This window comes from Cokeromyces recurvatus (genome assembly GCF_025118155.1).
Source record: "Cokeromyces recurvatus strain NRRL 2243 chromosome Unknown BX663scaffold_10, whole genome shotgun sequence".
In the NCBI taxonomy this organism is placed as follows: domain Eukaryota; kingdom Fungi; phylum Mucoromycota; class Mucoromycetes; order Mucorales; family Mucoraceae; genus Cokeromyces; species Cokeromyces recurvatus.
In genome coordinates this window covers 669,775-683,082 of record NW_026251396.1, presented here as the reverse complement: position 1 = coordinate 683,082, position 13,308 = coordinate 669,775, and the positions used below count along the sequence as shown (strand labels likewise).

At 32.1% G+C, this 13,308-nt stretch overlaps 9 protein-coding genes across 9 annotated transcripts; 6 read left to right on the top strand and 3 right to left on the bottom strand.

Moving 5' to 3' along the window:
• Window positions 1–41: 41 nt before the first annotated feature.
• Window positions 42–770, top strand: BX663DRAFT_560619 (uncharacterized protein; the record flags this gene model as incomplete). The annotated part of the gene is made up of 3 exons (XM_051531900.1): window positions 42–180; window positions 247–359; window positions 420–770. Exons 1-3 carry the CDS (start codon window positions 81–83, stop codon window positions 768–770), a joined length of 564 nt encoding a protein of 187 aa, XP_051383669.1. The 5' UTR covers window positions 42–80.
• Window positions 771–904: 134 nt separating this feature from the next.
• BX663DRAFT_433150 (guanine-1-methyltransferase-domain-containing protein) lies at window positions 905–2,020 on the bottom strand (the record flags this gene model as incomplete). The annotated part of the gene is made up of 2 exons (XM_051522975.1): window positions 905–1,282; window positions 1,337–2,020. 2 exons carry the CDS (start codon window positions 2,018–2,020, stop codon window positions 905–907), a joined length of 1,062 nt encoding a protein of 353 aa, XP_051383668.1.
• Window positions 2,021–2,199: 179 nt separating this feature from the next.
• On the bottom strand, window positions 2,200–3,477 carry BX663DRAFT_507286 (uncharacterized protein). Its single transcript, XM_051527314.1, has 3 exons — window positions 3,167–3,477; window positions 2,418–3,110; window positions 2,200–2,337 (listed from the first exon to the last, which is right to left on the bottom strand). The coding sequence occupies exons 1-2, from the start codon at window positions 3,439–3,441 to the stop codon at window positions 2,648–2,650; spliced, it is 738 nt and encodes a 245-aa protein (XP_051383666.1). The 5' UTR covers window positions 3,442–3,477; the 3' UTR covers window positions 2,200–2,337; window positions 2,418–2,647.
• Window positions 2,211–2,575, top strand: BX663DRAFT_551369 (uncharacterized protein; the record flags this gene model as incomplete). Its single annotated transcript, XM_051531276.1, has 2 exons — window positions 2,211–2,337; window positions 2,418–2,575. 2 exons carry the CDS (start codon window positions 2,211–2,213, stop codon window positions 2,573–2,575), a joined length of 285 nt encoding a protein of 94 aa, XP_051383667.1.
• Window positions 3,478–3,552: 75 nt separating the features above from the next.
• Window positions 3,553–7,962, top strand: BX663DRAFT_507281 (NUC173 domain-containing protein). Its single transcript, XM_051527313.1, has 8 exons — window positions 3,553–3,839; window positions 3,907–3,960; window positions 4,032–4,111; window positions 4,178–4,589; window positions 4,643–4,789; window positions 4,859–4,950; window positions 5,043–7,671; window positions 7,761–7,962. Exons 2-8 carry the CDS (start codon window positions 3,958–3,960, stop codon window positions 7,887–7,889), a joined length of 3,492 nt encoding a protein of 1,163 aa, XP_051383665.1. The 5' UTR covers window positions 3,553–3,839; window positions 3,907–3,957; the 3' UTR covers window positions 7,890–7,962.
• A 10-nt stretch (window positions 7,963–7,972) lies between these two features.
• BX663DRAFT_38244 (putative ribosomal protein S15) lies at window positions 7,973–9,117 on the top strand. Its single transcript, XM_051522192.1, has 3 exons — window positions 7,973–8,308; window positions 8,496–8,591; window positions 8,665–9,117. Exons 1-3 carry the CDS (start codon window positions 8,303–8,305, stop codon window positions 9,004–9,006), a joined length of 444 nt encoding a protein of 147 aa, XP_051383664.1. The 5' UTR covers window positions 7,973–8,302; the 3' UTR covers window positions 9,007–9,117.
• Window positions 9,118–9,315: 198 nt separating this feature from the next.
• On the top strand, window positions 9,316–9,671 carry BX663DRAFT_407016 (P-loop containing nucleoside triphosphate hydrolase protein; the record flags this gene model as incomplete). The annotated part of the gene is made up of 2 exons (XM_051522262.1): window positions 9,316–9,516; window positions 9,624–9,671. Coding segments are annotated over 2 exons (249 nt in total), but the record flags the coding sequence as incomplete, so codon positions are not given.
• A 63-nt stretch (window positions 9,672–9,734) lies between these two features.
• On the top strand, window positions 9,735–11,248 carry BX663DRAFT_530799 (P-loop containing nucleoside triphosphate hydrolase protein; the record flags this gene model as incomplete). The annotated part of the gene is made up of 4 exons (XM_051530342.1): window positions 9,735–9,754; window positions 9,806–10,446; window positions 10,506–11,158; window positions 11,210–11,248. 4 exons carry the CDS (start codon window positions 9,735–9,737, stop codon window positions 11,246–11,248), a joined length of 1,353 nt encoding a protein of 450 aa, XP_051383662.1.
• Window positions 11,249–11,723: 475 nt separating this feature from the next.
• On the bottom strand, window positions 11,724–13,297 carry BX663DRAFT_507276 (velvet factor-domain-containing protein). The gene is made up of 7 exons (XM_051527312.1): window positions 13,176–13,297; window positions 13,041–13,121; window positions 12,854–12,980; window positions 12,521–12,784; window positions 12,375–12,450; window positions 12,299–12,314; window positions 11,724–12,225 (listed from the first exon to the last, which is right to left on the bottom strand). Exons 2-7 carry the CDS (start codon window positions 13,114–13,116, stop codon window positions 11,972–11,974), a joined length of 813 nt encoding a protein of 270 aa, XP_051383661.1. The 5' UTR covers window positions 13,117–13,121; window positions 13,176–13,297; the 3' UTR covers window positions 11,724–11,971.
• Window positions 13,298–13,308: the final 11 nt, after the last annotated feature.

Sequence of the window (13,308 nt, the reverse complement as noted above, 5' to 3'; positions counted from 1 at the left end):
TTTTTCTCTCTCTCTTTTTTTTTTTTTTTTTTTTTTTTTTTATAAATATTCATATTTGTATAAGAAAAGATTAGACACGTATGAGCTTAATAGAATTAACAGATCGGCTATCAAGAACATTTGATGCATGTTTAGAATCTATCTTAAGTGATCCACAAAGAAAAGAAGAAGGTACGAAAGGTAATAAAAGCTTATCTATTTATTTATTTATTTTTTAAAAAGAAGAAGAGCTAACTTTATATTTAGACAGTCTTGATACCCATATTGTTACTTTAAAAACGTCATTTCTTGAACTTGAAAGTCAATTAAAGAATATTCAACTAAAAGCTCTAAGTAGTAAAGAACTATCTGTTCAAGAGGTAATAAAATATATAATTTGGATGATTTATGATATTTACTCTTTACATATACATTTATAGTCGAATAAATTATTAAGGAAGGATATTGAGATTAAAAAGCATACGATAAATAAATATATGGATAAAATAGAAAAATGGGAAAAGGAATTACCAGTTTTGAAACAGAAGAGTGAAAAAGCGTTTGCAGTTAGGACTGATAAAACTGATTTTGATCCTATTGATGGATTTGAGGGCAATACATTAGCACCTGAGCAACAGCCTGAGCAACAGCCTGAGCAACAGCTTGAGGATAATACCATTAGTGCTGCACAGTCTAATAATGAAAAAAGTCAGGAAACAAATGTTACAGCTATGGTTGAGGATGAAGTTGATGACGATGAAGATGAAGATGTTGAATTTGAAGAAATTTAATCTTTATTTTTGTAATTGTTATATATAGCATGTATATACAAAATAATCTAATGAACTGCTAAAATTTATGAGCACTTATGCAAAAAAAAAAGAGCAAACTTTGGATGCTTAGGCAACCTTTTTTTTTATCATTCTTAATCATTATTTTCCTCTTGGACCTCTAACGTACTTGTATTTTTATCCTCTAATGTATTCATTTCCTCTTGAATTTCCTCCTTATCTTCGGGTGTACCATTCTCGTTATTCACTACATCATGAGCATTTTCGCTTTCCACATCACTATTATTATTACTACTATTATGTTGATTAATAAAGGTGCTATCTTTTAATTTTCTTTCTGGAATGACTTCTTTAAAGGCTTGTTCCCAATCACGACAATCAAGCCATTTTACCATAATCTCCATTACTTGATTTACTGTTAACACTTTTCTTGACGCCATATGGATATAATCACCAATTGGTAATTGTGCTGTTTTAATACCTTGGCTTTCTGCTTTTTCGTAGCATAAATTCTAACATAAACTAAAATTAATACTCTATATGTAGAGGCCGAATTATAGATGTACCTTATATCTATTTTTATCGACGATACCACCAATAATATACGTTTTACCTTCTTCCAACTCATGAGCCACATGTTTTGAATCTGCTGTTAAATAGACCAAATTTTCTTTTTGATCTTCACCCATCACATCTAAATATGATTCATTTGTTATTTTTATATTCTTCCAGTTTTGCCAACTAGGGGCTTTAGCATCCATTTGCTTCTTAAGGGCCTCATCAAACGATGTCAGCATCATATTGAATGATTCCTTCTGAGCACGTACATTAGCACTATAACAACGAACAATTTGTTGTCTCAACGAACTCAACTCCTTGTCGATCATATAGCTTGAATAGGAACAATCAATAATAATGCCTATTTGACCAATTATCATGTTCTTTGCCTTTGGTCGTTTAGGTAATCGTTCAAGTAATCCTTGACTTTCAAGTTTTTGACGTTCAGCTCGTTTTCGTTTATACTTTTCCCGTTTCTCTTTGTTACGCATTGGTTTAGTTTCTTCCCAGATTTCATCTTTGAGGATTTTCTTGATGGCATTTTTACTAAGTCCTTTGAAACGAGGATCGGTAATATCATACTGTTTTCCCATAAAGACACGAATATTAGATTTTTCAGATGAGTTTATGTTCTCATTGTTGGGAACTATTTTATTAGAAGTGGATGGTGATGAATCAGGTAGATCTGTCATGATTATTTAATTTCGAAAAAAAAAATAAAATAAAAAGAGAGAAAAAGTTTATTTTTTTTTTAAAGAAAAAATTCGTGACTTAATAATGATAAACTTTCCCGCAGCTTTACACAAGTATATTTTTAGTTTTTAGTTTTTAGTTGTTTGTAATTCTTTTCTTTTCTTTGTTGTTTTTATTTATTTATTTACTATGGCGTCGACAATAGAATTTAATGCTTTATGGCTATTATGTGTCTTTTTATTATTAATAGCATTCTTTTTAGCGATAAGACGACGTCGAATAGCGTCTCGTAATTCTTCTACTACATCTTCAGAAGGTAGTATAATAATAATAATAATGAAAAGTAGTTTTCTTTTATAGTTACAAATCGAACTTATTATGTTCATAAATATATAGTAGTTTATCCACAATCAAATAATAGGCAAGAAGTATGTATACTCATGCCTACAATAAGAAATAACCCTCAACCTCCTCCTCCATTTGAACCAGAAGGTCCAATACCACCTCCACCTTCTTATCAAGACTATCGAAAAGATATCCAAATTCACGCATAATTTTTATATATATGTATACATATTCCCCTTCCCCTTACATTTTTTTTTTTTTTTTTATTATTGATAGATTATTTAAATAACTTCAGTTATTTCATCCTCTTGTTTTTCAGCGGCCATAAGAGCATCCAGTAAAACTCTTCTTTCCGTTTTCATTCTTTTTAATTTCTTTTGTGTTGATTCATATTCATCTTGAAGCATTTCATTTTCCCTTAAAAGATATCGTAATTGAGCTTTAGCTAAACGATATTTTGCATAATCTGAGCCAGGTACTATTTTTGTACTACGAGATTCTAATGTAACTTGGAAAGAATCATCAGAGTCGTTATTATCGGAAGATAACTCCATATTTTCGCTTGTAATTATTTTTATTTTACTGATGCTTGGCGATAATGTTAGTTTTTTATTGGGTGATGATCTTTTATTTGTTGGATTCAAAAGAGGTGACAAAGAATGATGTTTTGTCTTTGAAGGCGAAGAAAGATTTTCTCCATGCTCTGCTTTTTTGTGTCTTGCTAAAGCATCCATTCTACCAAATCTATCCCAAAAAAATATCAATATTTGTCTTTATAACAACTTGTATCAAGAGATTACGTTTGACCGCAATTAGCAAAATTACATTCATATGGCTTTTCACCTGTATGAATTCTTAAATGCATCATTAATGCAAATCGATTATGACATTTAGCACCCTGTCTTGCACAGTTTTTCCAGTCACAATAGTAATCACCTTTCTTCCATCCTACGTGATCTTCAGAAAGATGAGAAGCTAAAGAAGGATGATCGGGAAACACTTTATTGCAATTATTCCATTCACAAACTAGTTTTTGTTCTTCTTGAGGTAATGTAATGTTCTGCTGAAGGTCCATTATAGAAAATAAACCAAAAAAAAACAAAAAAAAAAACAGTTTGTAGAATAAAAGAGGAGAAACATGTTTAAATGATGTATAACTGCAAATAGATAAAAGTCACAAACAGTCTGGAAATTGAAAATTTTCTTCTACAAAAAATAAAAATAAAAAAAAAGTTTAATTCTACTTTGAATTTATTCTTCTACTATACAAAATGGAGGCCAAGTTAGATAGAATAAGAAAACAAATTAACTCCAAATTGGACAATCAAAAACTGGTAAATAAGAATTAGTTTTATAAAAACTAACAACGAGAAAAAGATTTACATTAGATCTTTCCTTCAAAACAAGATCGTAAATTACTAACTGGTTGATCTATTATTATAGTATGCCCAAACTTTACTTGCTATCGAGGAGGTAAGCTCTAATAATCGATTTCTTTTTTTTTTCTCTTAAAAAAAAAACTAACATTCAATTCCCTTAGACAATTACTGAAAAGAATGAACAACTCTCTCCTCTTGCTTACTTTGGTACAATGGTAAAAAAAAATGTCATTATTTCGTTTGATAAATAAAAACTAATAAAAAAAATTTTTCTTGTTATCAATAGATGACCACTCTACAATCTTCTCAAGGATCTAAAGATTTAGTGGGTGCTCTACTTTATTTATTGGATGAAGTTTTTCCTTTGTAAAGTATATATTACACTTAGGAAATGATAGTATTACTAACATTTTCTTTTATTTATCATTCAAGTCTTCCCCACTCTGTCCTTCGATCCAAATTCAGCGATATTGTTTCGATTATTGAAAAGGTATTTGAAGAACATAAGGAGGAGCAACCTATAGTTCGTTCTATTATTGGTTGTCTTCAAGAACTTTTAGCTTCTCAAGATGGTCCCAATTGGTCTATGCCCACAACAAAAAAGGCATACCAACAGTTGCTTATCTTGAGTGCAAATGCATCACCCAAGGCACGCAAAAGGGCTCAAGATGCTGTTCGTAATATCTTATCTAGACCTCCTCCACCCACTGCTGTTCATCCTGCAGCTGATATGACAGCTGATTTCATTCTTCGAGTCCTACAAGAAACTTCAAAAACAAATCAGAATGCTGCTCAACAAATGTTGGCTTTACTTCACACTATTGTTCCTTATTGGCCACCTAATGTAAGTTTTATATAAAATCAAAACGAGCATAATTACTAACGTTAATAAAATAGAAATTTTCTACATTATGTCACACTTTACTTCAACTTCCTAAATTTAACAATATTTTCCTTACCAAAGCAGCCTTTGATGTATTTGAGGCACTTTTTGATGCTGAAGAAATGGATATGGATTCAGATAAATTTACTGGATTGCTTCGTGTAAAATAAATGAAGACCAAAAAAAAAACGAGTTAGATGATTTTATTAATAGTTTTAATTTTTAATTAGGCTATTTGTGAATTAAAACCTGCAGCTATAGACGAACGTCTTTTACCTCCTTGGCTCTTAATTGTCAGTAAGGCCTTCCCAGCCTATTCCAAGTAAGTTACTCATACTTATTCTATTACATATTTTTATTTTTATAAACAGTAACTAAAATTAGCTTTTGATCTTCCCTTTTTTTTAATACTAGACTCAATGCTTATCAATGTGCTAACGATCTTTCTGTTATTTTCAACTTGATCTTCAATGATTTTCAACAAGAGTCTAGATGTCATCGTCAAATTGCTAACTGTCTTTGTACTTTGATTGAATATTGTATTACTGATTCTCTTATTGAAGAAACTGATTCTGAGTCAAATAACAGTTTAACAGAAATTATTCAATCACTTGAAACAGGTCTTGGCGTTCATTTCCAACCTGCTTGGACACATATCATGACTGTACAGCAAGCAATGTTTAACAAATTAAATCATTACGCTGCCACGTTGATGAATGGTTGTGTAGCTCTTTTAGGCGAACTTCGTTTATCACCTTCTGAAACTTATAAAGAACAATTAGATAAGACCTTAGGTGTTGCTATCTCAACCATGGGTCCAGAAAACTTTTTACGTATTTTACCTCTAAATCTTGAACAAACTAATGGACAAGTAGGACGTGCCTTCTTATTGCCTCTCCTCAAAACATACACAACCAATACTACACTTAGTTACTTTGCCAATGTCTTAGTACCCCTTGGTGATCGACTCGCTCAGAAAGCTGATCAAGCACGTTCCCGTGAACTTGAAATGCAAGCCAAAATCTATGACACTCTCGTTAACCAAATTTGGAGTTTATCACCTGGTTTTTGTGATTTACCAGTGGATTTAGTGCGTGCTTTCAATACAAATGTTGCTGAACGTTTTAGTTCCTTACTTTATACACAACCTGAGCTAAGACCTACAATCGCTCAAGCCTTGCAGTTACTTGTTGAGAAAAATCAAACACTTTTAAAATCATCCGCAGATGACGCCCATTTGATGCGTGCTTATGGTGTTACAAAAGTGGAAGCTCAGCAAAATTTACAGCATATGAGTCAATATGCTGTTAACTACTTGGCAGTCTTCTTTAATGTTTTTAGTCAGATTCCAGCTCAGTTTCGTGGATTTATGGCAGATGTCATCAAAACCTATTTAACAATTACAAGTGCTGAGGATATTAATACAACATTTAAGAAGGTTTTAGGTATGCTTTCTCAAGCTCTTGAAAGCACTGAGACTGTGGGTGATTCTTCAGGCCAGTCACCAATGTCACATACAATGTTGGATTTGGCTATTATTATGATTCCTTTCTTGGATGCTGAATCCTGTGGTTTATTGTATAATGGTACTGTAACAACTTTATTAACTAGAGAAAATGATCCTGTTTTGCAAAAGAAGGGCTATAAGGTATTGACTCATTTGATGCGTGTTGCCAATGGTCGTGAGGTCATCCTGCAGTTCATCGAATCATTACAGCAACATCTTTTAGAGTCAACAATCCATTGTACAAACTCTGCAAAGAAGGATCGTATCAAGACAATTAGCGAACTAGTACCTCTCTTGCCCTCTCAAGACCTTCATTTTATTCCTGCAGTTTTGTCAGAAGTCGTATTAGCTACAAAAGACAATAATGAAAAGACCCGAGAGGTTGCTTTCGAATTGCTAGTATCAATGGCTCATAGAATGCAACAAGGTGGCATTGTTAAGAATAGTCGTCTCGAAGGTCTTGAAGGTGTTCCTGATGCACAAGCGACACTTCAAGAATACTTTACAATGGTGACAGCTGGTTTAGCAGGTACAACAGCGCATATGATTGGTGCTACCGTTGGGGCTCTTTCACGTCTCTTCTTTGAATTCCGTGAGCAACTTGACATTGGAATCACAACTGAACTCTTGCAGACAATTCAAGTACTCGTGGGCTCTAATAACCGTGAAATTGTAAAGGCTGCAATCGGATACGTTAAGGTATCTGTTGTAGTTTTGGATACCGCTATTTTACAACCCCAATTACCACAAATAGTTCAATCATTATTGACATGTCAACATCAACATAAGGCTCATTTTAAGGTTAAAGTTCGTCATTTGTTAGAACGATTGATTCGACGATTCGGATACGAAACTGTGGCTAATTTGATGCCCGAGGAAGATAAGAAAATGATTGTGAATATTCAAAAACGACGATTGAGAGCAAAGAGAAGAAAGCAAACAACAGTTGAAGATAGCGATGATGAAAGTGGCGCTCGTGCTTTGGCTAAGAAGGGCGGTAACTTCCAAGATGCCTACGAAGAAGTTTTATACGGCTCTGAAAGTGAAATTGATGATGAGGATGATGAAGATAATGATAATGATAATGTAACACTAAAGGCAGCTGCTACAGCCCTCAAACAACACAAGGCTAAAAAGCAACAACAAGCTGCGTTTATTCGTGAAGGTGATGATGAGCCACTTGATTTCTTGGATCGATCAGCTTTAGGACGTATTTCATCATCTAAGCCCACAGCACGACGCACTGCTAAGAATATTCGTAATGAATTTGCTGAAGGTGAAGACGGACGTCTTGTGATTAATGAACCAAGTGCTAAGAAAGAAGAGGAAAGTGAAGAAGAGGCAGAAGAAGATTATTACATGCAACACGTCACAAATCCTGATGGATTTATTCGTGATAAGCGAAACAGAATTAAATTCAAAAAGTCCAAGAATGGCGATGCTATGGAAGTGGATGATGATGATGATGAACCCAAATCAAAGGTTAAAAAGCCAGTTAAGAAATATGAAAGAATTGGTAAAGAGTTCCGATCAAAGGTAAGCTTCGTATTATTAGTTTTATGAATATATGTATATGTATATATTTATATATTGTTTATATATCTAATATTATTTTAATATATTAGAAGGCTGGCGGTGATGTTAAGCGTAAGGGTCAAGTGGATCCTTATAGTTATATTCCTTTGAGCAAGGTGATCAAGAAGAAGGGTAGACGCGAACAAAAGGTTACATACACAGGCCGTGTAAAGAAATAATTAGATTGTATCCTATATTAGAAATGTATATACTATATCACAATAAATAAATATTTTGCTTTTTATATTTGAATACTTGTGATGAGAAAAAAAAAAAAAAAAGGGGGAGGGGGACAATTATTTATTGAAATTGTAAGGAAATGCCTTTTTGATGATCCTCTTAATGGACGGAGTATGAATATCCCGAAAAGTCGAACTCATTGGTGGAGCAACGACAAAAGGCAGCCATCGTTAGCAATATCCTTCTTTTCCTGCATCTTTTGAAACAGTTATGGTAATGTATCCATCCATCCAACCAGCCATCCATCCATCTATCTATCAAAAGTAATTGAATACTATATGCGTTACGAGGAAAAAAAAAAGTGCCACTTTCCAACCAGTTCAGCTTTTTTTTTTTTAGATACAAAATATCAATGCACGTTATGTAGAATAAATGTATTTTTTTTTTATTTATCTCGGTTCAGTTTCTTCAATTTTATGACATGTCATTTTAGCTTCAATGAGAGAATCTAATATTTTTATTATTATTAAAGATTGATGGATGGAGGGCGGAGATGCTATTATATTCAGTCCCCCGTTTCTTACTTTTTTTTTTCTGTTTATTAGGCTGACGAGCAAGCTACTCAAAGAAAGAGAACTTTCCGTAAGTTCACCTACCGTGGTGTTGATCTTGAACAACTCTTAGACTTATCTTCTGAACAGGTAAACTATATATATATATATATATATATATGTATATAAATAGACTAACGGACGGTATTTGCATATTTTTTAGTTCATGGAGCTCGTTCACTGCCGTGCTCGTAGAAGATTCCAACGTGGTCTTAAGCGTAAGCCCATGGGCCTCATTAAGAAACTTCGTGCTGCCAAGAAGAACGCCCCTGCTGGTGAAAAGCCTGAGGTCGTTAAGACCCACCTTCGTAACATGATCATTGTTCCTGAAATGATTGGCTCCATCGTTGGTATTTACAACGGTAAGACCTTCAACCAAGTTGAAATCAAGCCTGAAATGGTTGGTCATTATCTTGGTGAGTTCTCCATCACCTACAAGCCTGTTAAGCACGGTCGTCCTGGTATTGGTGCCACTCACTCTTCTAAGTTTGTTCCTCTTAAATAAATGGAATATTTTGTCATTTTATTGTGTTATTAAAGTAAATATAGATCCATGTTTATATGTGTAATGCAGTTATTATTATAAAATAAAGAAAACAACAAAAAAAAAAAGGGGAAAGAAAAGATAAAATGTTATATAATGCTTTGATTTCATTAAAGGTCTTATGCAATAAAAGTTACATGTTGAAGAAGGATGTTTTGTGACTATTTAGTGACTTAATTTTATATGAATTTTAGATTACTGGAAAAAAAAAAAAGGCTTGAAAACAACTTTTTTTTTTTTTTTTTCTTATTCTTAATCATGACTGATCAAACATTTGCATCATTTAATTTTGATCCACGATTAGCAAGAGCTATTGCCCAACTAGATTTTACTCGACCTACACCTATTCAAGCACAGGGTATACCATTAGCTTTGGCTGGGAAAGACATCCTTGCCCGTGCACGTACGGGTAGTGGTAAGACAGCCGCTTATGCAATGCCCATCATTCAAAAGATTTTGAAGCATAAAGAGGTATATATATATATATATAGATAGATAGATAGATAGATTTGTATATTAGAAATGTTTGTAGCTAAATAAAATCGGTTCAGTCATTAGATGCAGAAGCATCCATTAAGGCGTTGATCTTGGTACCTACTCGTGAATTAGCAGAACAAGTTACCAATCATATCAATAAGCTTTTAGTGTATGCTAATACTTTAGTAAAGGTTGCTAACTTGGCAAGTCAAATGTCCATTCAACTTCAAAAGTAAGCTATAAACCGTTTTACTATGAAGATTAATATTAACACAATTTATAGGCCTTTACTTGCTGAAAAACCCGATATTATTGTATCTACACCAAGCCGTGCTCTCGGTCATTTAGAAGCACAATCAATGCATCTGCAGCAATCTCTTGAAACACTCGTTATTGATGAAGCTGATCTTGTCCTTTCATTTGGCTATGAAAATGATGTTCGCAAAATCCTCACATACTTGCCCAAAATATACCAAACTTTGTTAATGTCTGCCACCTTTACTAAAGAAATTGAGGATTTGGGCGGTCTTATTTTAAAGAAACCCGCCATTTTAGCTTTAGAGGATACTAAAGAAGAGATACAGTCACTTACACAATATATGGTCAAATGTACTGAATTTGAAAAGTTTTTGTTTACATTTGTGTTGTTAAAATTGCGATTGATCAAGGGCAAGATTTTATTATTTGTGAATGACATTGATCGTTGTTACAAGCTTAAATTATTTTTGGAGCAATTTTCAATCAAATCATGTGTATTGAATTCAGAATTACCACTAAATTCGAGATATCATATTGTTGAGGAATTTAATAGGGGTATATATGATTATTTAATTGCAACAGATGAGGCCGAATTAAAAGGAGAACAAGACAGTGAGGACGAAGAAGAGGAAGACGATGATCAAGAAAAAGAAAGCAGTAAAAAAGGTAAAGGATAAATAAGTAAAAGTGTTTGCTTTAATTATTTTTATTAACAACTTATAAAGAACTCAAGAAGAAGAATAAGAAGACTATCCAACGTGATAAAGAATATGGTGTTTCTCGAGGTATCGATTTTCAGGGCGTTGCTGCAGTTATTAACTTTGATTTTCCTATGTCATCTAAAGCTTATACACATCGTATTGGTCGTACAGCACGAGGAGGACAACGCGGTATGAGTTTATCATTTGTCGTAACTTCGGATCATGTTGAAGGTCGTAAAGACGTGAGTCGAGGTAAAAATGTAAATGATGATGCTGTTTTTGAGCGAGTCCTTCAACAGCAAGAAGCTAAAGGTGCTGAGTTGAAGCCTTATACTTTTGAAAAGAAGAATGTCGAGGGCTTCAAGTATCGTATTGAAGATGCTTTAAAGGCAGTTAATAAGGTAGCCATTAAAGAAGCTAGAATCAAGGAAATCAAGCAAGAAATTCTAAATAGTGAAAAACTGAAAGCTCACTTTGAGGATAAGCCAAAGGATTTAGAGTTTTTGAGACATGATCATGCATTACAACCAGCTCGTGTGCAGCAACATTTGAAGCATGTTCCTTCTTATTTGATGCCTCGAATTGCAGTTCCTGCTGCAATGGCAAATACAGCAATAACAGAGGACGTACCTTTTCAAAAACGTAAAAGAGGGGCATTTAAAAAGGGTGCAAATAAGGTAAATATTTGTCCATGTTTTTTTTTCTTATTTATTAACTGTATTTTATAGAAACGTAAGGATCCTTTGAAAGTGATTCGTCGTAAATAAATTTCGGTAATATAAAATGGTGTATATAATATCAAGTTTTATAAAAAAAAAAAACCATAGACTATTTTTCGGGCTAAAGCTATCTAAATATTTTAAGTGAAATAAATAATGGCATATAGATTTATCCAAAAGTGTTAAATATATAACCTATTCTTCGGAATATAATAAAATGTTATTTTAGACACTTTAGAATTTTCTTTACTTTTTTTTTTTTTTTTTTTTTGTTATCTTATATAATCAAATAGTCATTTAGTTATTGAAATATGTATGATGGTAGACCCTTTTCTATTCATCGTATATCAAAGAAGTATACTTAATATGTGTATGAATACCTCTAATTCTTTTCAAGTCAGATCTGCATATATTTCATTCTATTTTTACTAAATTGTCTGGAACTCTGTTAAATAACCTTGCCATTTTGTTTTCTTATTTCAATTATATAATATGCAAATGTATTTTTATTATGGAATAAAATGTCAATTCTATCTGATAATTTTTTTTAAAATTTATAGGGGAATGTAAAGCTTGTAATGTAACATTTTTTAATAATAATAATAGTAATAATAGTAATAATATGACAAAGTGGAAACAAGCTTTGATTCGTTTAAGGGAAATAGACTAAAATCCTGAAAAAAAAGACGGAGTTAAAGTCTGAGATTAAATATTAAGAATCATGCTTATTTGTTGCCTTTGATAACAAAGCGTAAAATTTTCAAACCCCATTTATTCAGGGGAAAGAAAATCCGAAATAGAAATTCGTTTATAATCTGGTTTCTTTTTTTGATGATTTGATGATTCGACCTCATTATTATTGTTTTCTTTTTTTTCTTCTTTATTAGCATTATGTTTTTTTGCAGTATCATCATTATATCGTTCTTCAACATGAAGAATATTTTCAATTTTTTTATAGGCTGGATCCTGTCGAATCGGAATCTTTATTCCTTGTCTTGCAAAACATTTTGAAAGTGGCGTGGATTCTTTTTTTTTTTTTTTTTTTTTTTGTTAGTATAAAATATTTAGACATAATTTATTTTGATTTTTTTTCATTACCTGTCAAACCTGGAAACTATATATGCAGCAATAAATAAATTATGGCCATATAAAATAAAATAAAAATGAAATTTACCTTCTTAGCTGAATAAACAAGAAATGGCTCCGAAAAAACTTCTTCTTGTACTTTAGTTGTCCTTGTTAATGGCTCACTATTATTGGTATTACTTTTAATTTATTATCCTATATATATAAATATCTGTCTTCTTTTTTTTTTCTTACCCAGCAGCCAAATTGATAAAAATGAATTTAAGTGAAAAAGTACCTTCAGTTCGAACAGATAAATCATGGAAGACAAAATAAATGCCCGGTTCATTACTTTCGTTAACAAGATGATAAGCATTAGAAACAGTTGATCCAATTAAATTACGATATTTATTAGGATGCTTCGTTGAAGATTTATCTGTATATACAACTGATCTAGTTTCTGTTTGCTCTTTATTATAAAGTTCACATTGAACTACGAAAAGCATAGAATCTTTGGTCCTATAGATACCAAAAGAAGCAATTATTAAAGGAAAAAAAATATACATTGTGATATCTTTATTTCCTTACTTTGTTTCAACTCTTTCACCTTTTGAATTTTCAGAAATAAGTTGTACTATTGGAGGAGGGTCAATAGCTCTTCTATCCTTTTCTCCAAATCCACAGGCTCTAGCTCTAACTGGATTTTGTACTACGACTAATAAATGACATGATTATTTATGATATTAACATAAAATCCATTGTTTGTTTTATGTACCTAATTTGTATTTTATATCTGATTGACTTGGTCTTGCTAATTGCAATGGTGGTGCTACATCAAATGTTTGATTCATTGAAACTATAATTATAAAAAGTTAATAAAAGCAAATAACAAAATGTAACACTGCCTTACATTAAAACTAAATAATAAGTATTTAATATTATACAATATGGTAACAAAAGTAATCAAGAAAACAAAAAATGCTTATTATACAATTAAGTTATTTAGTTAAATTATAATATCGAAGAAAAAAATAAGAAGAAAA

Bases quoted from the DNA above. Each gene is read 5' to 3' on its own strand.
- BX663DRAFT_507286 (XM_051527314.1), bottom strand. From the start codon at position 3,441: ATGGACCTTCAGCAGAACATTACATTACCTCAAGAAGAACAAAAACTA. The intron at 3,111-3,166 runs GTAATCTCTTGA...TTTTTGGGATAG, and splicing joins TTTGCTAATTGCGGTCAAAC to ATTTGGTAGAATGGATGCTT.
- BX663DRAFT_507281 (XM_051527313.1), top strand. The intron at 4,112-4,177 runs GTAAAGTATATA...TTATCATTCAAG, and splicing joins TTGGATGAAGTTTTTCCTTT to TCTTCCCCACTCTGTCCTTC. The intron at 4,790-4,858 runs GTAAAATAAATG...ATTTTTAATTAG, and splicing joins AATTTACTGGATTGCTTCGT to GCTATTTGTGAATTAAAACC.
- BX663DRAFT_38244 (XM_051522192.1), top strand. The intron at 8,592-8,664 runs GTAAACTATATA...CATATTTTTTAG, and splicing joins TAGACTTATCTTCTGAACAG to TTCATGGAGCTCGTTCACTG.
- BX663DRAFT_507276 (XM_051527312.1), bottom strand. From the start codon at position 13,116: ATGAATCAAACATTTGATGTAGCACCACCATTGCAATTAGCAAGACCA. The intron at 12,981-13,040 runs GTACATAAAACA...GTCATTTATTAG, and splicing joins AGATATAAAATACAAATTAG to TCGTAGTACAAAATCCAGTT. The intron at 12,451-12,520 runs GTAAGAAAAAAA...TACCAATAATAG, and splicing joins TTTATCAATTTGGCTGCTGG to TGAGCCATTAACAAGGACAA.